The sequence below is a fragment of the Sinohyriopsis cumingii genome, chromosome 8 (assembly GCF_028554795.1).
Source record: "Sinohyriopsis cumingii isolate HCF-2022 chromosome 8, ASM2855479v2, whole genome shotgun sequence".
Taxonomy (NCBI): domain Eukaryota; kingdom Metazoa; phylum Mollusca; class Bivalvia; order Unionida; family Unionidae; genus Sinohyriopsis; species Sinohyriopsis cumingii.
This window is the reverse complement of record NC_142968.1, coordinates 104,538,321-104,563,351: the sequence shown is the minus strand read 5'-3', so window position 1 is coordinate 104,563,351 and position 25,031 is coordinate 104,538,321. Positions and strand designations below refer to the sequence as shown.

The 25,031-nt window shown below is 36.0% G+C and overlaps 1 protein-coding gene across 3 annotated transcripts in view; it reads left to right on the top strand.

The window, feature by feature from the left end:
- Window positions 1–24,754, top strand: part of LOC149794295 (carbohydrate sulfotransferase 1-like) — a 46,252-nt gene extending 21,498 nt beyond the window's left edge. The window contains exons 1-4 of one of the 3 annotated variants that reach the window (XM_089968453.1): window positions 5,241–5,844; window positions 10,004–10,104; window positions 17,853–18,102; window positions 20,905–24,754. In XM_089968453.1, coding sequence (XP_089824579.1) covers window positions 10,008–10,104; window positions 17,853–18,102; window positions 20,905–21,679 — 1,122 coding nt within the window. In that variant the 5' untranslated portion in view covers window positions 5,241–5,844; window positions 10,004–10,007 and the 3' untranslated portion in view covers window positions 21,680–24,754. Of the gene's footprint in view, window positions 1–5,240; window positions 5,845–10,003; window positions 10,105–17,852; window positions 18,116–20,904 lie in introns of those variants that run through there. The other 2 variants (XM_089968452.1, XM_089968454.1) reach the window with 2 other exon arrangements.
- The last annotated feature ends 277 nt before the right edge of the window (window positions 24,755–25,031 follow it).

Below are 25,031 nucleotides of genomic sequence, written 5' to 3'. Positions count from 1 at the left end.
CAAATGAAAATGTTATCACCAACCAGATATGTCGTTGCGACGTCACCGGAAGAGTACGGGAGTGAATTCATATTGTTCCAAATCACTTGGATAGAGCCAACTTGGCGCGGTCCTGTAATAATTTTTTTTTTCGGCCTCTATGTTCATTATATGATAAGACACAATTTTGAAACGCGGTGGAATCGCTTAGAATTTAACGATGATTATTATAATGATAAGATTTTAAGATTTTGCCGTTCCTTCTGCAATTTTAAAAAATAATTGAACTGCAATTGAATTTTAAAAAAGGGTCTGTTCTTTCTCTGCGTCACATTACCCGATTTAAGACTTGTATAGCATCAAACGGTTTGTATCATAATTTCAAAAATTTATTGTTCATCATCATCTTTATTTCCTTCCATGGAAGATTACATGATATAAGAATAAATCATCTGAATACAATCAATAAATATTTAAAAAAAAAAAATGTTCTATATTGGAATACAAATTCTTACGCAATATCAATCAACAAAGTGTTCGTCAACTCATAAGTTGCAAGTTTCAGTACCTTATTTACAGAAGATAGCTGCACACTGCATGACAAAGTATGCTGCATACAGGACGAATAGCTTGGAGTTTTCTTTGTCGATTACTCCTGATGGTAACCTTTTACCTAAAAGATATTGTAGTTGCTGCTCATCTTCTGCATTAAATAACGTAATGTGCAGGCTCAGGGGAAATTTATCAGTAAGGAAATCCCAGAAAGAATTTCGAAAGTTCGACATATAAGGACAACTAACACAACAATGAAGTATCAAGTCTGTATAAACATTCCCACATCTAATACACATATCAAGCTGTGTTTGTGGAACAGCAGCCCATAGTTTAGCTACATATGTAAGTACCTTAGTGTGTTGTCTAGTTTTAGCCGACTGCCACACTGAGGCAGGTCGTAAGTATTCGTGTATCGAAGAGAATTTATCAAAATCTGCTTGATTAGACATACGAACTCTCCAGAGGCTATTTTCAAGACCAACAATTTTTGACCTTACAATTTCTTTCCAATTATGTTTATCTGGAATTTCAGAATGATGTAAATAATCAGTTAGATACCCGAGCAAGTCAAACTTCTTTGAGGTATAATATAAATTTGAAATTAACCCGCAGCTTGACATGCATCCGCTCAGAATGAAGTGAAATAACGCAACGTTAAACACACGTTTAGTATGTACATTGTTAGGCATCAAACACAATCTGTGTAAAAACATCAATTTTCTTCTATCAATTTCGGACTGCGCTGATGTCCATCCTAGCATTCCCAGGGCAATGTCTGATCTTGTATGTATTGGAAAACCTTGTAAATGTTTGGCAAAATACCTCAGAGTTTTATCCAATAAAGCGAGGTCACTTTTTGAAATGTTACACCATAATTCACTTCCATAAAACATTGAAGGGAAAATTACCTTTTTAATTACATTTGCAGCAACCAAAGGATTTAAACCATTCGGTTTAATGCCAATACCAAACAGACCGTGAAAAGATTTTTTCCCTTTTTTGCATGCATCGAGTATTGCGTCATGCGACGTCAGCTTTGAGTTAATCCGGTGACCCAGGTGTGTGCCGAATCGGTAACCGACAAACATGACGGGCCAAGATACCATTTCATATTGATAAAATTCTTGTATTGGGGTCCGAAAATGATAATGTATGACTTTGTAACACTAAGCTCAAATCGCCACTTATTACTGTAGTCGTATGCTATATCTAACAGCTTTTGTAGATTGCTAGGATATATAGCCAAAAGTGAAATATCATCAGCTAGGGTTGGATTTCCCACAGCTAAGGATCCAATCTTTGCTCCAAATCCACTATTTTCTAACTGTAGCAGCAAGTCATTTATAAATATTGTGTACATCAAGGTTGACAAAACACCCCCTTGTCTCACTCCTTGGCCAATTGAGAACCAATCTGAAAATTGCCCATTTACAAGAACTTTACTCTGTAAATTTGTATACATGTTAGAAAATATCAAAAGGGATTTACCCGTAATTCCCAACGTGAATAATTTAAAAAGCAGTCCTTCGTGCCACACGGTATCAAATGCCTTTTTTGTATCAAGAAAAGCAGCAAAAACCCGTGAACCCATGTTTACATTATATTGTACTGATTGCAACAGCACAAAACTCGCTGTTGTGCAGCCTAAACCTTTTTGGTAACCATGTTGTTGTGAACTGGGTATACTAGAATTAGTATCTTTGAGCCAAGTTACCAAACGTTCATGAATAATTTTCTCAAAGGTTTTGTAGATAACAGGCAGTAAAGTAACAGGCCTGTAACTTTCGAGGGAGTTCTTTGATTTTCTGTTACCTTTGTACAGTGGTATTACTAACCCTTTTTTGCAATCTACAGGTATGTAAGATTGATCAATCATCCGAGTAAATAAAATTGTCATACACTCGATGAGGTAGTCGCTGCCATAGATCAAATGTTCATTGCAAATTTGATCATGGCCCGATGCTTTTGATTTCTTTAGACCTTTAATGATTTCTCTTACTTCATTTAATCTGATACTGGTCTGTAAGGCCTCGATATGGCTTACTTCGTCCTGTAGACCCCGATTTAATTCTCTCTCTATAAATTCATAAAAATTTCCGTCAAAACTATGGTTTAAATTCGGCGTGTGAATGTCCTCATAGTATCTAGCAAAGCCATTTGCGATGGAATCATCATCACGGACACAAACTCCATCAGTTGATAGTTCCTGACAAAAATTTGTATTGTTCCCTCTCTTAATGTTGATCATTTTCCAAAAGTGTCTTACATCGCATTCATGTGCTTTTTCAATTTCTTCATACACCTCCCCCATATATTTTTCCACAGCCAGTTTTTGAACGTTTCTAAAGTCTCTCTTCTTATCTTTATATTCTCTGTAAGAATTAAATTGACTACCCCTCGGTCTTCCCTCATTTATCCAAGTATACCTAGCTTGTCTTTGAAGTTTATGTGCTTCTTTGATTTCATTTGACCAATATGGTTTGGCATGATAATTGAATTTAGACTTTGGAAGCGCGATGTCGCTTGACTGCTGTATTGCATTAACAATGTGCTGGTAAAAGCTATCAACATTGTCCGAAATAGTATCTATATCTAAAGTTTTCAGGCGAAGGTCCAGCTCAGATTGATAGTTTTTCAAGATATCAGCGTTTAATTTATTCCAGGCTATGTTGTTTCTCTTCATAGACTGTCTGAAGTCTCTCCCACAGGTCACTGTACGAAGGGAAGTAAGGATAGGGAGGTGGTCAGATATCGCGTGCTCTTCGTGATCTGAAACAATGTGCACACTTCGTAATCTACCTATGCATTGATCCGACAGTACAAAATGATCAATCATCGTTCTTGCTGGGGTGAACGTATAGCGGGAACCAGTGCATATTATTAAATGTCCAGCACTCACTAGATTATTATATCGCAAGAACTCATGAAATACTCTATCTTTGTAATCTCTGAAAGTGGCTGGTTCAGCTACTGCATTGAAATCACCAGTAAAATACACGTCCCCCAGCTGTGAGTACTGATCATAGAGATTTTGAATCAACTCAATTTGCGCTTTGTAACAATCTATGCCATATAATAGGGTCGGCATATATACACAAAAAATATATACATTTTGCATATCGGGAAATTTGAATTCTATGCCAACAACTCTGTCACTATTAACTTCATCTATAAAGTTAGCATATCTCATGAGAGAAGTTTTGCAGAAGATTGCAACTCCTCCTTTACCACATTTTATTAACATACAATTAGAGGAAATATCCTCTGCCTTAGCAGTGCATTTATAATCAGAACGAATAGTATCGCAAAATGGAAGTATGTGCTGTAATAGTTTATGTTCAGTTACGCAAGCTACGTCAACATTATATCTATCCAGCATTGCACTAAAGCTAAGAGCAGAGGACATAATTCCTCTAACATTCCAGGTCAGTATATTAAGATTCATATTAACTTGCAATATAGGCATATTAATACTTATGCATCGTGAAAGCAGGACTAAAATGACAAAGATGACAAAACACATTAACTTACGACAGAACATAATGGCAAATTTATGAACAATTAACTGTCACCCTAGTCACAGAATATCGCATCCTGCACCTTCATTTGCCTCCTGATCGCGATTGCTAAACCTGTCTCGCCAAGATTGATTCCCATACCACCTTCTTACATAAACACCTTTTGGCCATGTTACATCATTTTCAACAGTGTCGCAGTCTGAATTATATACAGTCAGCTTGGCCGATAGACAATTACGTCTACTGTGGATAAACTTTATGGATAACGGATCTATATCGTATTCTTTCAAGAATTTACCGAGGCCTTCAGCAGTAGATTTGACGCCAATGCCACCCACATAAAAGCGCCTTGTTCTACGTCTAACTACACCTTCAAATACAACATTCTCATTTTTGTCATCAACATCCTCATGTCCAACAATACTCTCTGAACCTATTTTTTTTTCGGCCTCTATGTTCATTATATGATAAGACACAATTTTGAAACGCGGTGGAATCGCTTAGAATTTAACGATGATTATTATAATGATAAGATTTTAAGATTTTGCCGTTCCTTCTGCAATTTTAAAAAATAATTGAACTGCAATTGAATTTTAAAAAAGGGTCTGTTCTTTCTCTGCGTCACATTACCCGATTTAAGACTTGTATAGCATCAAACGGTTTGTATCATAATTTCGAAAATTTATTGTTACTAACATCCTGGTAATAAGCAATTACAGTATTGTCAACAGAAAGTAGTTGTTTTATTCAGCGACAACATATACATAGGTACATGATGCCATTATCCAGATCCTAGTGTCCTATTATTATGTAGAAAGGACTTTACTTCTTCGTTTGATAAGGTAACTCGTGTAATGCTTGTATTCAATTGTTTATGTCTTTTTATTTTTAATACCACCTGAGATTTCTTTTCCATATGAAAACCACTATTTGATTCAACAAAGTAGACAGACCGATTATTTTGTTGACTTACAATGTTCATCTGAGGACTACGTTTTGTTTGCTTTCTACTACGTGTTTACTTGTTTGACTGCTTGATGGGTTCGAGGTTAAATTTTGACCTTGATATACGTCAGTGGCTGCTCATTTTCTCCCAGACCTGTGTGCATGTGTTCACCATTATTTTCACAGTAAATGATTTTGTGCTGAATCGGTCTGTTTATGATCCACGTTGATCTTCATCAAAGTAGCATCCGGGACGCAATTGCCATCGTCTTACTTGTAAAATGTCTCCGATTTTATTTAGCATAGGATCTTTATGGGGTTTTTAAAATCGCGAGTTTTAGGAATATTATACAGTTGCTGGAGGTGGTAGGAATGATGTGACTACAAAGGGGATAATAATAAAGCTGATTCAGCTTATCCATTTTCCGAGGAGTATGAAAATATATGGATGTTACTAATGATGGAGCTGGTGATGGTGACTGCCGTAGCCGAAAACTGGTTCGTATGACGAATTAAAAGTCTCTGACCTGACAATATTCCTTGTGAATACACTCACGCAGACGCACACAGACGCACGCAAACTCACCTAATTATTCACGAAGATATGATCTACTTTGTGAAGAAAATGGGATCGATTGATGTGATGTAAACTGGGTGTATATTGGGTAATTACACTACAACACAACAGCTGATAGCGGTCTGTAAATTATAATCTTGCTACTGTAAGAGTGTGTATAAACAACTTAAGAACCATTTCAATCGGAAGGAGGAAGTTTATAGGTTTGTTTACTGTGGCGTTTTACTGGATTAAAGGACCGTATTTTCAATATCAGTGTGTAATATCCTGGTAAGTAACTTTAAGCATTTTAGTATTTTCACTCATTTTGAATTCAGACGTATATAAACTGCTGTGATATTTATTTTCTTTGCAATTAGCTTAGCACTTACACCCATTAGACCTGACGACTTGGTCGAGCACAAAACTATTTTAAAAACACCGTGACAGAATGATTTAATTTCTCGACTCTTCGTTGTAGACAAGTGTCACTGTAGGTACATATGTTTTAGTTGTAAATCCTTCACGTTCGAAGATGACGATGACATCGCTAACAGGATTGTTACTTAGTTATCTAGAGATGAAAACCATCAAAAAGCTCCACAATTTTTGGCAACTCTTTTGCAGCGATCCCCATCCTCACCCTTATGTGCTAAACTGCCGTATTCTGCCGTTTGGGGCTGCATATAATGTGTGGGGTGTAGGGTGTCTGGATGTGGGGTGTTGGCGTGTGTTGTGTGTGGGTGTGTTGTGGGTGTTTCCGAAGGCTAAAGTTAAGATCATTATTGATCTTAGTGTATTTGAAAGACTGAATGGGCACCTAACACTTATCGATAGTTCCACGACTGTTACAATACATGATTTCGTAGCAGACGATAACAAGTTCACAGGTATAATGTTACCAGGCAAAGACATACCGGATCATTTCTTACTACGAGTCTTACGGGACAACGTTCAGTTCAACGCATGCTACCATGCACTTTTAGAGTTCTGCAAGAACACATTACAGAGAATAACTAACAGACGAGTGTGCAATGATTAAATTAGTGGGAATTTAATTTTCCAAACACGAGAGGTAGAAATCCAATTGATTATTCATTATGCAATCAGTCACAGTTATGATTGTTTTGATTCTTTTCTTGTAAGACTACCGAGTTCTTATTGCGCGATAAATTTTGACATGAAAGTATAACTAATCATTTTTTAATATTAATACTTCTAAGAAATGGACTACTACTTTCTGAGAAAAAATAAAAATATGCTTTGCAAATTGAATCAGGGAAATAAAAGAGAACACATTGCATCCTATGGATCAAAGGACTTGTATCTTATGTAACGTGCTGGAAGATGAGTATCGCTTTCCATGAGAAGCATATAAATTATTGTTTTGGAACGGCCGTGATATGTTTAAATTTATTACTTAATTCTACGAAATCCACTGAGGTAAGAAATTTAGGAAATTATATTCATTTAGCACTAATTGGACGTATTAATATGATAAATACAATTACATGATTTAATTAGTTCGTTAATAATTATAGTTATTGTTTAAAAATTTAATTGTTACTTTCGTCTCAAACTCCATTCATTGTTTAATACATGTTTTATTGCCTCTCGTGTTTCATGTATACTGTTCTGATGGTACTTCGGTGAGTGTGATTTGGATTTATAACATAGCTTTAACAATTTGTTAGTCATATCGCTACGATGTTTGCAGTATGGCAGTTTATAGTGATGTCTTAAAGCACTGGGCATCATGCCGTAGACATTATCATCATGTATAATTCAGTCACTTATCCTGACACCAGGCGATCTATATAGACTTTATGAACATCTGAGAGAGTGACAGGTTTTAAGGATGTATAAAACGAAATAAAATAAAGCTATCAGCTTTATTGTTTTAGAATGTGTCTCTGATGTCCTGGAACAGAAAATGATCATGCGGAGTTAGCATATTTTTTTTCACATATGCACGTAATGTAAAGCTGTATAATATAACACAGATTACACGCATTTCCCATACACTAAAATAAAGAAAATTAAGAACTTTTAAAAGGTCATATTTAAACTGTCATTACAACCAGTGAGGAAAACAGGGAAAATTATTTATATATATATGTATGTATGTATGGTTGTTGTTGTTGTGGAGTTTAACGCCATTGTTTAGCACACGATGTGCTATACATGGCGACCAGTATTAATGGTGGAGGAAGAACCTGGGAAAACATCGGAAAGAACCGCCGACCCACGAGAAGCTACTGGCAAGCTTTCTCACATACCCACATTGGCTGAATCCGAGACTCGAACCGGCGCAGACAGAGGTGAGATGGCAGTGATCCCTACCGGAGAGCGCTTTAGTCCACTTAGCAACTCGGGGCCCCTATATATATATATATATATATATATATATATATATATATATATATATATATATATATATATATATATATATATATATACATATACATATCTCGAAGACATACCCGCCTTTTCTCCTTTGTACCTTCTCGAAAGCTTTGCTGTCCTTATGGAAGTGTGGGTCCCATTGTTGAAGTTATTCGAGAGCTGACCTTGTCATGGTGGGGTAAATTATTGCCTTTATTCTAATGGTATAATATTTGTCGTTTCTTAAAAGGAAACCTAAGGCCTCATTTACTGAACCTGCCATGTCCTGGTGTGCTTCGTACAGATTACGTTGTTTGTAATGGTGACTCCACGGTTGATGCATCAATCAAGTACCTCAAATGTATACCCATGTATGGATTATGAAGACTGAATGAGCTGTTTCCGCTTAGTGGGTACAATCCTGATATATGTGCACTTGTTAGGACTGAAGCTCATCTGCAACGTTACGTATCATTCATCAAGCGATATGATGTTTTTTGTGAGATGGTTGCTATGATGTCTGGTAGTTATTGTTCTGAAAAGTAGATAGTCTTCAGCAAAGAGTCTAGCATTTGAGAATCCTACAGCTTTTTGGAGATCATTGATGAAGATTGGAAAGAGCGATGGGCTAAGGACGGTGCCGTGTTAAACACCCGAAACAACATGTATTCTTCATAAGCGGGACCCTTTCAGAACGACTTACTGTTTAGATCTTGTTAGAATGACATAATTCTCTAAGTACTATTCCTCAGATAGGATTACATCCACTTGTGTCGCCTTAGGAGAATTTTTTTTAGTATCTCTTGAATGGTGACAATCTGCTGCTAATCAAACGAACACTCCTTTCGGAACCCATGCTGACTGTTACAGAGAATTCCATGCTTGTTGATGTACTTCATGAAAGTGAAATGGACCATATTTAGAAGATATAGCATGAGTTGGAGTAGGAGAATGGACGGTTGTTTGCTGGCAAGAATGTCCGCTTTGTTGCATGTGGATACCAAGTAGTACTAATCTTGGTTAGAAATGGAGCGAACTGACCGGCATCTGCTATGAGAATGAATATGGAAATCTATGAAGCTTTACACGAATTTGGTTCTTTGAACAGCTTCAAGACACCTTTCTGGTCAACGGTGATGTTTTTCATCCCAGGATAGAGGCCGTAGTCTTTGTTAGGAAGACAGCTGCTCTCCTGTCTTCTGAAGGTAGACATAACTGTTCACTGAGGATTCATGTTCTATTGTCATTTTCACTCCCCAGAAACTCGTCTTGAATTTTCCAGTGGTGCAACACCAGCACATTCTTTGACCCTTACGTATGATGAAGGACAATATTTTCAAACGCATACCAGATCTCTTTGAATACTAATTTAATTGACATAATAACTGCTTTATAAACATAGCCTTATTTTCCGGCTGAGTCTAAATTGCTTGTAAACTGATTGGATCGAGCAAGGCCATCAAAATCTACTACGACTGACAATATACCTAAATGTGGTCATTATCTTCTATTTAGGTATATAAAAAAATTTGTTCATCGAGACCAAGATAAGTGTATATCCATTGTTATACTCTTATGATTAATTAGCCACCTGGTCTAGTCTCAACTTTCTCATTTCGAGCTTTTTCACTCAGTATACTGTCAAACTTCGATAAGTCGGAAGGATGCGGGTTCATATTTCAATTTCTTTCAGCGATGATCGACACGAAAATGTTCAATACGCTGACTAAGCGATAAGTCGGAATGATGCAGGCTCATAATTTACTTTATTTCAGCAATGACAGACACGAAAATGTTTAATACTCGGACTGAGGTATTAATTCAGTGATTTCGTTGTGTGTTTGAAGTTTATCGAAGTTTAGCTCCTTCTGTGTCTGTCTCTCTGTCTGTCTCTCAGTCTCCCTATCTCAGTCTCTTTATATATATATATATATATATATATATATATATATATATATATATATAATGCATGTATGTACAGTCTGGAATAAAAAGAAAGGTTATTATCATGTGCTTTTATGTTAAACTGTGTAAGGGAGCAACCAAGTTGTTCTTTTCATTTCAGCACTATGCGCATGTTACATAGCAGAGATCTCCAAATTCCTCTGTGCCTTATCCTCGCCTTTATGCTGACGGCATTTGTGTACACAGTTCTTGAACCAAAAGGTACTCTCTCACGCACACACGCATGCATGCAAAATTATACACGCAAAAAAGAACCAGAGGAGCCTGGTACAGGAGGTGATTTATGATTTGGGTGGGTGGGAGGCAATCACGGGTCCGCCTTAGGTCCATTGGACCGATTTGGCCCAAAACAGACCCATGCTCGCAGGTCCCCGCACCTTATATATATATATATATATATATATATATATATATATATATATATATATATATATATATATATATATATATATATATAGAGAGAGAGAGAGAGAGAGAGAGAGAGAGAGAGAGAGAGAGATTTTAAAACGATGGAAGAAAATTTGAAGTTCTACATCATATAAAACCTGTTTAAAAGTTTATTTCCAAACCACCGCCAAAATGATCAAAATCGGGACCCGCGTTTCCTAAGCCGTACCTGGCCAAACATGTAGTCGTCAGCTGTGGAGGGGGATTACCGCCATCATTCTATGCATGTATTTTCTAATCTTCCTTAATGATCCATTGTAAATGGCTGCTTGCAAGTGCTACATTCATAATTCTAGTCATGAAATTTCTATTCTTCATTGATGCAAGCTGTAAATGGCTGCTTGAAAGTGCCTAGATCTACTTTCCTTCTGCGTCCTTGTATCTTGCAATTTGCCAACTACTGAATTGATTCTGTAGTTTGTCGTATGGCAAATGCTATGTCAGTTATTATAAGTTTTAACATTCCATTTGTAAACTTGCTATAACACAAGTTTCACAAATTGCACCTTCCAAAATCATGACTATGATGTAGCATTAAGCAGGTTGCAAGTTAGAATCAAGGAAGTTAGCATAAAATAATGCCTCATTATGACAACAGATGGCGCTGTGACACGTCAATTTCTGACAATACCACTACTACCCTGACCCTAGCAACAAGAGGTTATACCACTTTACGGCATGTTTGGGCGTCTTATTTAAAATATCATTCGAATTAAATTACAGCAGCTGATGTCTCAGAGTATTAACATTCGGAAGAGAAGTGGCCTGCAAGTAGCACAAAATAAATTAAATGTATCACATTTTATACAATTAGATGTATTTACACAACGTTATATTTCCGTTAACCCTTCCCATCCCATTTTATTTGAACATTTTGTCTGTTTAATTTACCGCTACCACACGGTGGCAGAATAGGGTAGACGCTTACAAGCAAGATTTAAGGCCCTAATTTGTTTATAAATTCTCATTCACAATGTTATCAGTTTAGAGCATATTTATTATTTTAGAGCGCAGTGCAAATTCTGCTTTTTGTAGCAGTAAAGACCTCATTAGGTTTGAGCAAAGTGCAGATAATTCCACCTCGAGGCCATACTGTAATTTCTTTATTCACGAGAGAGAGAGAGAGAGAGAGAGAGAGAGGGATAGAGTACATTACAGAGATGAGGATTTTGTTTATTCTCTCAACCCTATGTAATTAAATTTTACTGTTAATATGCAGTTTACAGTGGCAGTTTATATACAATATATATATATATATATATATATATATATATATATATATATATATATATATATATATATATATATATATATATATATATATATATATATATATATATATATATATATATATAACAAGAAGTAAGGTAAATAGTCAAATTATACAGAAGTCTTATATATGTATGGCATGGATGATTATGCAATAACCAGCAAGTATTGTCAATAGTTGTCTGTGACAATTATGTCATATCTCCAATTTCATTTTAAATATCCTATTCCAATACAACAGCAAGAGGCGAATGACTTGAAACAAGGACATCAAATATAAAGCATATATGCTACAAAAAATATGAACTTATTTCATTATATAAAAAAGAAATTCTAAGAGTAGGAAATATTTTTTATATATGTAAACATAAAGAACATTTCCATACAGTTATGAGATACTTTATTTTGACAGATCAAACTGGAAACTACATTTTTTTATTAGTTAAAACCGTATTCATCTATCAATTATAGCGATATTTATAATAGTAATAATAATGAGGACTTTGTATAGCGCCTAATCTTTAGAAGCTCTAAGCGCTTTACAACATTAGACAACACCTATAAGATAAAAAACATATAATGATATGATTACAAAAACAAACACCATGAAATTAGAAAACATTATTAAAAAATTAGAATATTTAAGGTAGGAAACAATGTTAGGTCTTTAAGTTTGTTTTTGCAGTCGAAATAAGTGAGTTTTGAGAGCCCTCTTGAATGTGATCACTGTGTCTTTGTGTCTAAGTTCAGTGGGCAATCATTTCACGTTGCTGGGCCCTGGTATGCAAAAGAACGCTGTCCGTATGACTTTGTTTTCATAGTGGGAATAATGAGTATACGATTGTCAGAAGAGGAGCGTAAGTATCTTGCTGGTGTGTAGATGTGGGTGAGGTCGGATAGGTATGTTGGTATTTATAGTACAGATAAGATAACTGATTGCATGGTACCTCACTGATAAAACATCAGACTCATTTGGTAGTAATTGTAAAAGTATAATATATTGGATATCAGTAACGTTGATACTGCTACGAGTAACCAACTCAATTTGTTTGTATTATTACTGCTACCATGCAGTACTAAGAGTGTTTGATATATGTGGATATGAAATTAATGTAGTAGTTAAAAAGATTAATACAAATTTTTACATGTATCTTCTACAGATGTGATTGTTTTCTGTTAGAAGAATAAGACACACGCACACCCCACATAATTTTCTAAAAACCTTGTAACGTTTATAAGGCTAGTCACAGCTGTTGTAGCATCCATCACCCCCACCACCCCTCATAAACATCTTCATTTGTCTGTAATTTTATCATTATTTTGTCCTGTTTAAAATATAAGATATTACTGTCATGACACAAAAATATCAGCACAATACAACTATGCAATAAAGCAAAATAAATAAATAAAAACCATATACAGTCCTATGTTTAACTTTTCATAGGAAATATAAGAGGAAAAAAGTTTAAATTAAACCGGCATTCATAAAAACAATATTGTTAGATGAATTAGTCTGAAATAAAAATAAACATACAGGTAGGCAATTATAAGGAACAAATACCTTGATTTTATTGTTACAATGTTCTAATAGATTTATTTGCCAATCCCTTTTGTTTTTCACTTTCGCATAAATAAAACATGAATGAAGACAAGCTTTTTCACATAATCTGGCTTTTGGATTGGACTTACACTCATCATTGCAAATTCTGAGGAATTAAAACTGTAAATTCTGGATTGGCCAAGACACATTACCTTTTGAGTACCACATACATTTGTAAATTATGACTCAATAACAGTCAGGTTATATTCCCTAGTGTCTGTGTCAAGAATTTATCTCCAAACACATTCCATTACTTGATCTGTATTCAACATATATACTGTACAAAAATGCTCACTTTTTGATGATTTTTTTTTGTTGTTGTTGTGAGCAATAAAAACAAGTTGTTTGCACTTGCTATGAGCGAAAAACCATGAACAGGATTATATTTTATTTGCTAATTTGTTATTTCTGATACATTGACCCTCACAAAACTATTATATTTATAAACCTGACATGAAATTGTAAATTTGGCCTCTTATCCCTAATGTATGTGCCTTGGAACAATGGATAAGGTAAATTCCATGATTTAAATGTCTTAGAAGAGAGAGAGAGAGAGAGAGAGAGAGAGATTCATAAGTAAGTTAGTTTCTTCACAGAATTATAGAAACCACTAGCCAATTTCTGACTGCAGTTATACTATATTTGAGCAGAAAGTAACAGCTACTTTATAAGCATGCAAGTAATTTAATGTGAGTTATAGGCCACCAAGTACTATTATTCCTCAGAGAAGACACAATACTGGGTTTTAGAAATTAAAGCCACACAAGTACCAGTCTATTACTTTGTGAAAAATGGGGTCATTATGAGAAAATGGAGACAACTGATGTACCTCATGAGTGGTCAGTGAGCAATCAAATTGTTGTTCCTAAGTCATATAGACAGGAAATGCATAGTCTAGCCCATAAAACTCCTTACGCTGGTCATTTTGGTGTCAGTAAGACTTATCACAAAATTCTGAATCATTTTTATTTGCCGAAAATTAAAAGTGAGGTTTATAAGTACCATAGATCTTAACACTCTTGTCAAATGGTAGGAAATCCCAATCAGAAGATATCTAAGACACATCTGCAACCTATTCCTGCATATGATCATTTGACAAGCCATTTAACAGAAAAATGGTAGACTGTCGGTTCTTTACCTAATACCAAGTCAAACAACCAATACTTGTTGACCATAATGTGTGCGTCCTCAAGATTTCCATAGTCTGTTCATTTTAAGAATATTAAAGCAAAAACCGTTCTAAAAGTAAACGCAATGTTTGTAACACTTGCTTGCCTCCCCAGATCTGTCCAGCAAATTTTATGTTTGATTATTTCCAACAACTTATGCATGAATTAGACATCCAACAGTTTAATTTTTCTATCTGTCCCCCTGAAAATAATGGGGCTAGCTCAAGACTGTCCGAAAACACTCTCACCTACCCAGGATACATGTATACAATTATAATGAATCAAACCTTAAAAAGGACAGTGACCAGTAAAATCCTGCATTGTATAATTATCAAGTAAGATCAGGTGAGGATTTTTTTCTCCCCATATTGGTATTTATCACCTCGTGGGTCAGTGGCTCTTTCCTGGGTTTTCCAGGGTTCTTCCTCCACCAGTTATACTGGCCTCCATGTATAGCCTATCTTGTGCTGAAAAATGGCGTTAAACCCTAGAATAACAACAACAACTTAATGAAATATGCAGTTTTTGTGAATTCTCTCTCTCTTTCTTTCTTGGATCATAGATAATTCACTAAACTACTTTCATACTGCAAAGAGCAGCACAATTAACAAGTCATAATCGTATGTCACTACATTCATATATCAATAATTCTTTAAAGCTTTTTTTAAAAAATCTTGAATGTGACAAAGAGCAGCTGAATAAATAGAACACAAGGGTGCTATATTTATATTTTTAAAATTCGTGAACCAAATTAGTAATTTTAATTAGTTTGATAATGGTAAGAATTAAAATAGATAAAAGTAAAATCTCCTGTAACATCTTTTGTCTCTGAGTATATATTTATACTTTTAGAGACAAACGTTTTAAAGGATGCAAACCAGTTTTAAAGCCGGTTTTTTTTTTTTTTTAAATAAATACATTCAAATGGTGAGGTTCTGTACATTAACAATGCAAAATAAGTATTGCAAAACAATTGTACACTAAATCTAATCTTTCTAATCGCAAGTAAACATTTTTATCATGATACGATCATGATTTTCCTCAGTTTGATTATTTCGGTTTTTGCGGCAAAATATGTTCAAAAATGAAGACCGTGATGAGAACAAGAACACCTTTAAGGAATGCTTAATTTTTTAAATGTCATTTTACCTATAAACATTTTTTTTATGTGCTATTGATGTTGCTCTGAAATATTTTATTTTCGCGGGAGCTTATGTACAAGAGTATCACAGGAAAAGACAGATGTATGCGAGGTGCGTCAAAATGGGTGACGTACAATACAATACAATGCTAAAATAACTAATGTTTCCAAAGTAATGAGAGATATCACTAAGAAGTATATTTATTAAACGGTGAAGGTAAATACTTAAGTGCGTCAAAACTGGGGTTGAAAAAGATGGACCAACTTGCTGTACTGTATGCGTTTTTGTTTTCGTAAGGTGCTTTAAATCACTTAGATCTTCGAAAAAGCACATGGTTTTAGAGACGATTAAAACTTTGTTGCAAACGTGCACCTTCAAAATGGGACTGAAAGAGTTATCGACACAAAATGAATGTCGTAAAGCTCCGTGGGGAGCATTCATTGTTTCTGGTAAAGGAAAAACTTTAGAAATTTAGAGCGCCATCTGTTGTCATAATGCCATGTTAATCTCTAGTATGTTATTATGACAATGGATGGCGACACGAGTTGGACAACAAAGACTATGCTAATAAAACTTAGTATTTACATTGTTGCAAGGCAAAATCTGTATGAAACAGTAGTTAGAATGATGTAATTGTAAAGTTTATAAACAGAATATACAAAACTTGTAATAACTGACATAGAGTTTGTCATACGACAAACTACAGAATCAATTCAGTAGTTGGCAAATCGCAAGATGCAATGACGCAGAAGGAAGGTAGATGGAAAAACTTGCAAGCAACCATTTACAGCTTGGATCAATGAAAAATGAAAAATTCATGACTAGAATTATGAATGTAGCACTTGCAACCAGTCATTTACAAAAATGCAGAAGGAAATTAGCACTTGCAAACTGCCACGTCCAATTTGTGTCATGAAAATACAATATACATTGATAGAATTATGAAAGTAGCACTTGCAAGCAGCCATTTACAATAATGCATCAAGGAAGATTGGGAAATACACACATATAATTATGGCGGTAATCCCCTCCATAGTCAGCTATTACGTTTTACGGTTGTAGGCCAAAACATGTTTAAAGGTGAAATTGAGGCGCCCATGGCCATGTGTCGTATCTAATTTCTAAATGGAAATATAATGCAACAGTATGTAAATTATGAATTTTCACTTTTTTCACTGTTTTCTTCTATTTTCTAGCTTTCCTTGGCGCTTGAATGACATACATTATTTAGTAAGTTTCATTTTTGAGATCTACCTATGAAATTGAACTAACGAAGTTAACGACAGGACATATTTAGTGGTGTCCCTAGGGGGATGCGAGGGTGCGGGGTGACACCAAGAATGACTGTCTATACAATTGTTGAATTGTGTGCAGTTTAGGAGGTCCGTGGAGGTGACACCATGAGTTACCGCACTGGGTAACACCAACCTTAGTGACGCCACTGGATATGTTGGCAGAGGTGTACTGAGGGTAAATGTCGCCCAGGTCGAAGATGATGGCCCAAGACCTATGGCGCCCAAGGCAACAGCCCCGTCTGTCCCCCCCCCCCGCCCCATTAGCACGCTAATGCATCTTGTGATGAAACAGTACACATTTGTGATACATGCCCCCCTCCCCCGTAAGTGTACATTCTAAAACCAAAGAAATGTCGAAATCTAATACATGCAACAAGCACAGAGAGGAGAGTTCAGCAATTAAACAGAGATGGAAAAATCTATAGTAGGTACAGTAATAGCTAGACATTAACTTTTAAAATCCCTTTTCCTTTTTTGTAAAAGGTGGTGAAATTCACTACCTGCGAAGTATTGGTCACTAGTCCAAAGGAACTATCAACAAACTTTTCTTTAAGATGCATCTACTGATGCCAAACGATTACTGATTGGCAAGTATTTTTCATGTTGATCCTAAATGAAGTGAAATGTTTACACTCAAAACGCTTGAAAATTCAATCGATTAGGTTGTGTTCTTCAAGCCACTTGCCAAATCGGACAAGTATGATTCTAAATGCAAGTTTCCGAGCACTCGTACATCCGTTATATCCATCCCTAACGGTCCACAAATAGCGTTATAAATTGCCGGTAAAGGATTTTGGAGTGCTTTGTGAGACATAGTAACTGACCATATTGGCAAACAAAATTTTGGATTGTTGTCAACAAATATGAAACTTTTTTTATCGAGGCGTCCCGATAGGTAGTTAAGGTGACACAGGGGTTGTTGATTTGTCAGCATTTGTATTTGTCTAATTTATTGTATACAAATTTAGGCAAAACTATGAGATTATTATTTTTGATACATTGTTGTTGTTTTTTTCATATTGCACAGCAAGACTGTCGAAGAGGGTGATTCTAGAAGAACTGCAAGGACCCCTTAGATTTAACTCGGAAAACAACGAAATTCCAGGACCCAACTTTACAGCTGTGGTGATCCAGACCCACTTTCGTAGTGGTTCATCCCTCACAGGGGATATATTACAGCAGCACCCGGATGTTTTCTATATCTACGAACCCTTGCGAGCCCCATTCATGTTTATTCCGATGGGAAAAGATATGATTTATCCAGACGGAAGGATCAAGTATAGAATATATGTATTTATAACACCGAAATGTTTCATTCAATAATATATTTTTTATTTCCCAACATTTTTTTGGAGAAGACCAGTTTAAGTGGTATTGTCAGTGGCAGGAAAATTTACACTGAAGATTTATTTATCTAAATAGCAGAGAGAGAGAGAGAGAGAGAGAGAGAGAGAGAGAGAGACATACAGAGAGAGAGAGAGAGAGAGAGAGAGAGAGAGAGAGAGATAGTTATAAATATTCACCAGACAGAACGGAAGCGCCACCTATGGATTCCTATAGAAGAATGCTTGATAATAGTAGGCAGAATTAATATTTTAATACAAATAATACTGTCATACAGGTTAGAGAATTTTTACTTCGTACTCTACGGAGATTCGAACCCAGGTCCGCAGGTAAACGGCACCCATCGCCTTGCCTACACACATGAGTCCATTTTCCCTCACGAATAAGCACACATCACAAAAAAATGATGTTTATATATAAATATATATATATATATATATATATATATATATATATATATATATATATATATATATATATATATATATATATATATATATATCAGATTACTTTTAATCTGAGTTAACTTAATATCATTTTGCCATTTTGTTCTGCTCTGTTCGTCCCTGGGCTGGTCAGCTTCGTTCTACTCTGCTCCGTTTTGTCAAACTTACCTACGAGGTGCCGTACCGGACAAAAGCTGGTCCAATGAGAAAGTTGCAGTTGAAATTTCGATGTCGTATGTCGAGTAATCCTTTATCACGTGTTGGATCAAATTGCATGTCCTTCAAATTCCATTTTCTAGATAGAGATTTTAGATTTTATATCTTGAATTATACAGTGGTGGTTTAAAGTTCTATTTCCTATGTCGACGTTTTAAAGTGCATATTTTGAATTACACTGCGGTGGTTGAAATTTCAGTATCATATGTCGAGAATCCCTAATTCACACATCGTATGTAACTATTTGTGATGAAAGTTGCATTTCATATGGCGTGTATTTAGATTTTATCTTTTGAATTTCACAGCAACAAGGGAGACCTCTAGCGAAAAAATTCATAGTAATTCTCGACTTGTGAATGGTAACGTTCAAACTGTCAATGCCTGAAATGTAATGGTGCCTCATAATTGAATACTCGAATGATGTATCTTAATACTCGATATCATTTTGAATTATTAAAGTGGACATGTGTAATGTTACTTTCAAAACCAACACATCATTTCACCATACAAAAATTACAATTCTGACAAGCACAATAAAATGTCCAAACACCGCTGTTCAATTCAACAGACGCAACCTAAAAACTCTGCATACGCAATTGAACTTTCAGCACAATCAACGTGATTGAACATGTTAAATTGAAACTCTCGACATATGACATTAAAATTTCAACAACTGCCGTGTCATTCAGAATCTAAAAACTCGATATTGGACATCGAATTTTCAACCAGCGTTGTGTAATTCAGCAGATGAAATCTAAATACTCAACATATAAAATGGAACTTTCAACACAAAGTCTTTGAACCAATACGTAAAGTAGGAATTCTCAACGTATGACATTGAAATTTCAACCACCACCGTGTAATTCAAAGGACTCAATCGAAAACATCGACATAGAAAAAATTACTTTCAACCACATCTGTTTAATTCAACAGATACAATCTAACATATCGACCTTCAAAATGGAACTTTAAGGACAAGCATTTTTGATACAACATGTGAAATTGGAATTCTGGACATATGACATTAACATTTCAACGGCAGCGTTCTGATTGGACCAGCTTGTCCGCTACGGCGCTTCATACTTACCCACTTTTTTTCTTTTCTCCCCAATAATTAAGCTGTCACCGATTAATTAGCCAGTTTCTGGGGCCAACGTCACAGAGTGCATTATTGATAAGACTTTATGATGGCTGGGTTTCGTTTCATGGTTGAGTCAGGTCAGAGCTGGAGTTAAGTAGTCCCATTTAATTCTATAGGTATTGATTGTTTGTGTATTTAGATGCGAACAATTTGTGATAGTGCATGATAGTTTGGACTATGGAACAACTGAGAAGGGACTGTTCCAATATCTGAAGCCGCCTTTTATTGCTGATATGATAGTAAATGTTGGTATTTTTAACCCGAATAATTTGCCAATTTCTGAAAACAAAGGTCATAATGTTGAGCATTTATGGGACTTTATAATAGGATGGATTAGTTTTGTTGTTGTTGTTCTAGGGCTTAACGCCATTTTCCAGTACAAGATAGGCTATACATGGCGGCCAGTATAACTGGTGGAGGAAGAACCCTGGAAAACCCAGGGAAGAACCACCGACCCACGAGAAGCTACTGGCAGGCTTTCCCACGTACCCACGCTAGCCGAGCCTTGGACTCGAACCCACACAGATAGAGGTGAGATGGCAGTGATCCGGAACGGTGAGCGCTTTAGACCACTCGGCCACTCGGGCCCCCCCCCCCCATTAGTTTTGTAAAATAGACTCAGAGAGAGAGAGAGATCAAGCCTGATACCTTCGATTTTGGCTTTGTCCAATCCCCCACCCCGGAAAATTCTACCAATGTCCGTAACGGTGATCATTTTATTTTGATTCTGCCGTGTTTTTGTCATATCCAAGCCGTCACAGTAGCTGTTGTCAGCACTGATGTCTGCAAATTCCTGACGACATATTGTCTACATGTTTTGGAAAAAGTGTGGAGTTTATTTTAGAGTTGATTCACTTATCTGTTTTACTACAATATATATTGCGGGTTGTGTTCCCCACCCCCTAACTCTCCATAGTATTTGTTTCTTCCAGAAAACAACCTATGAATTTAATCACCGAGGCCCAGGCCACGATGAGGGGATTGTTAACATGTGATTTCCTAAACGTGTTCAGTGAAGTGTTCAAAAGTGAATTCATGCACATGGGAAAAAAGTCCAAACAATATTTCACGTGTCTTGAAGGCAGGAAAACATCACATAACCAAGCCAAAAACAAAACAGAAGATCACGATTTCCTAACCTGTGTGCATTTTTTGAGAAATCTGTGTTTACAGTCAAAATATCGAGTGTTGAAAATTGTCAGAACTCCAATGGATGCTCTCACCTCTGTTTTCAACGATGTTCCAAGTCTAAAAGTTTTGCATGTCGTAAGGGACCCTCGAGCTGTCATTGTATCAAGAAATAGTGTTGGTTACTGTCCTCCTGACCAATCTACTAATTCTACGTATGGCTGCACTAGCGAAATTTGTGAAAGACTCGAAAGCGATATCTTAACGAAACGAAAACTAGGCACTTTGTACTCGGATCGAATAAAGACTGTATTTTATGAAGAAGTGGCGCGACGACCCGTGGAGACTGCGAAGGAATTGTACCAATTTGTGGGAATGACCATACAGCAAAATATCCTGGATTACGTGTACAACATCACATCGTCAGGGATGAAAAGCGACTGTGAAATTTGTTCGGTGCGGTCTAATTCAACTTACCACATTATGGCGTGGAGGAAATCTCTAGATAAAGATTCCTTATACAGGATACAAGATCGGTGTAACTATGTTTTAAAACACTATGAATACACAATATACTGAAAAATAATTTAAAGATTAACTTGACCTGCAAAACATATTAATGCACGTGGCCATCATTTTAGCCTCCCCATTTGATATATGTTCCTCAGTTGGAGATTATGTGCGATAAAGCCGTTATAGGCTCACCACGTGCACGGATTTGTCGGTATTGTACGGATTTACGCAACAGTTGCCGCTAAAAGGACAAATTATAAAGAAACAACGGATGTTTTTTTTTTTACATGTTTGACGATGTATTTTTAAGCAAACTATTAATTTAAAAATCTCATACCTCTGGCTTTTTTCGCAAAATATCTCCAGTAATATAATGGATTTCAGGGTGTTTTGAAATTTTAATCCTAGCAGGGGCCTATCTGCCATATAGCAAAATTATACAAAGCATGGGGGGGGGGGCACGATTATAGGGGGCCCACGACACCTTCAAACAAATGATTTTGTTACACAATAGAAATAAACAAGGAACAGGCAATATACCACCCATCAAATGCCGTAGTTCGTGACCCATTTAATTGATGTTAACATTGCCGGAGTCTATCGGAAAGCTTTGGGTAGGGGCCCAACTATGCTAGCTATTAACATTGCATGGGGCCCATCAGTAAGCTCTGCATAGGGGCCCTAATATCCTACCTACGCCAATGAATCCCAGGAGTGTGAATAAGGTATGAGTAAACCGAATGATTTCACTTTTCGGAAACGGGGACTTTGAGCCCATGTGGTAAATCTTTCGATGTATACCGGTTTCTTCGTCGATTTCCTATAAATCAGTTTTGTCCCATCTAACAGCTGACAAAAGTACGCATTTGTTTTCTAATAAAAATATATTTGGTCATCCCTAGGCTAGTAGAAAGTATGCATTTGTTTCATAAATAATATATTCTTGGCCTTGTGGTCATGTTTCTTATTTTGTTCTAATGTCATTCTCATCACTCAATATAAATGGTATACAATATCATCTGTTCGTTTTCGTAAAGGTATTTGGAGTTTGTGTATTGAAGGGGAAGAGTAGTTCATGAGGATACCTTAGGGACAATGGGGACTTAATATTAAAACGGGGGGGTGGGGGGTGGGTATACCCTGAGGGCAAAGGGAAATTTATCATTGTGGGATTTTTTAGGGACAGTGGGTATTTAACATAGTGATGTATAGCAACAATGTATTAGGGCTGACTAGGGACAAGGGGAATTGAACGTGGGTGACGTCACGGTATTGGACACTGGGCGAAATATAGAGTCTTTGTTGGGGTTTGGACCGAGACAAGAAAATCCCAGACAAAAGGTTACATTATTTGCCTCCCCATGAGATTATTTTTCTCACCCAATATTTTTCTTTAGTGCAGAAAGAACACTTTACTAGTGTAATATAATTCACGTGCAAATGTTTACCTGTGGCCCAATAATACAAATATGTTAATGAGGGCTGTGGTGTTACTGTTGCATCCGAAGTACACTGTTTATACGCGTGAGCAAAGAAAAATAACAACATAATGATGTATTATCACATTTAATATTTGGATGTTATATGAAATCGAAATAAATAATTTATATTTATTACAAGAAACTGTTTCATTTTCATCAGTTCGATTTTAAAAAGTTATATTGTAAATAATGAAACGATACTGGGTACTCAGCTCTACTGTAGTTACACTTAGTACAAGCAGTAACGAAGAGTAACATGTTGCATTAGATTATTCGTGGGTAATTAGATATATGTGTCACTATCGCACATAGCTCTCCTTTTCTTTGGAGGATGTGAAACTGTTTGTGACATACTTGTGTTGTAATTAATATTGATTGTAAAATTACCCCCGCATATAAAAGACCGTCCAAATACGGACCCCAGTGGATAACCATGTGCTAAACTTTCAAGTTCACGGATTCACATCCAAGGTGTAAAGATGTCCATTTCTGATGTGAAATCATGGATGACATGTAACAAGCTGCAGATGAATGATGATAAAATTGAGGCCATTCTGATCACAACACAAAAACTTTCTCATTCACATCCTTTACCTCAAACAATAAATATCAGCAACGCCAACATTAAATTCACACAATCAGTACGAAACCTAGATGTTACTCTGGACAGTACTCTCACACTGCACCGACATGTCATGAACATATGCAAGGCTGCATATCTTTAGCTGATATGCATCAGCTCCATTCGCAAATATCTTTCAGTTGATGCCACTAAAACACTTGTGTGTTCATTAGTACTTTCAAGACTGGACTATTGTAACTCAATTCTGTCTGGTTCATCTCAATATCTGCTCCAGAAACTTCAAAAAGTTCAAAACACAGCTGCTCGGATCATACTTAGAGTACCACGATCAGAGCACACCTCCCCGCTGTTCTGTACCCTACACTGGCTATCCATTCGATCCAGAATCAAACACAAAATTTGTTCTCTGTGCTACATTTCACTGACAGACTCCAGTTCAACATACCTATCCGACCTCACCCATGTGTACACACCAGCAAGATACTTACACTCCTCTTCTGACAATTGTATACTCAGTATTCCCACTAGGAAAACAAAATCATATGGACAGCATTCTTTTGCATACCAGGGCCCAGCAACGTGGAATGAATTGCCCACTGAACTTAGACACAAAGACACAGTGATCACATTCAAGAGTGCTCTTAAAACTCACCTTTCAACTGCAAGAACAAACGTAAAGACCTATTAATGTTTCCAACCTTAAATATTTTCAGCATGACTTTATGTTTTCTAATTTCATGGAGTTTTTATTTTGTAATCATATCATTATATGTTTTGTATGTTATAGGTGTTGTCTAATGTTGTAAAGCGCTTAGAGCTTCTAAAGATGAGGCACTATACAAAGTCATTATTGTCATTATTATTATTATTCTTTGAAAATTTATATTTCTGTCTTGGAAATGTGGCAAGTTTTTCAGTGAAATTTGCATATGGATTAATGTGTTGAAGTTAAATGGTTCCTTTTGGCTGGTAAGTCCATTATTTATCATTAATTGTTGTAGGTATATTGTTTTATTCAACTGGGGCACAATGGATATGCTTAACAAAATTGGAATAAAACATGCTTGGCAAAACATATTTCTGGCTGTTACTAAATTTTCAGTAGTTGTTAAGAGAGTTGGTAGGCTATGGCGTGTATAGGTCTATAGTCTATGTGCAGTTATCAGTGTTTTCTCTCATAGTTCATTTCACACAGCATTGAGAATTTTTATCCTATCTGTAACACAGCCAATTTTCACGTTAGCGTCATTAAATGTCGATAGCAGTATGTAATTTGTTTCACACAAAGTATTTAAAAATAGTTAGGTAGCTTTAGCTACATTTAATGACGCTGACCTGAAAATATACTGAGCTA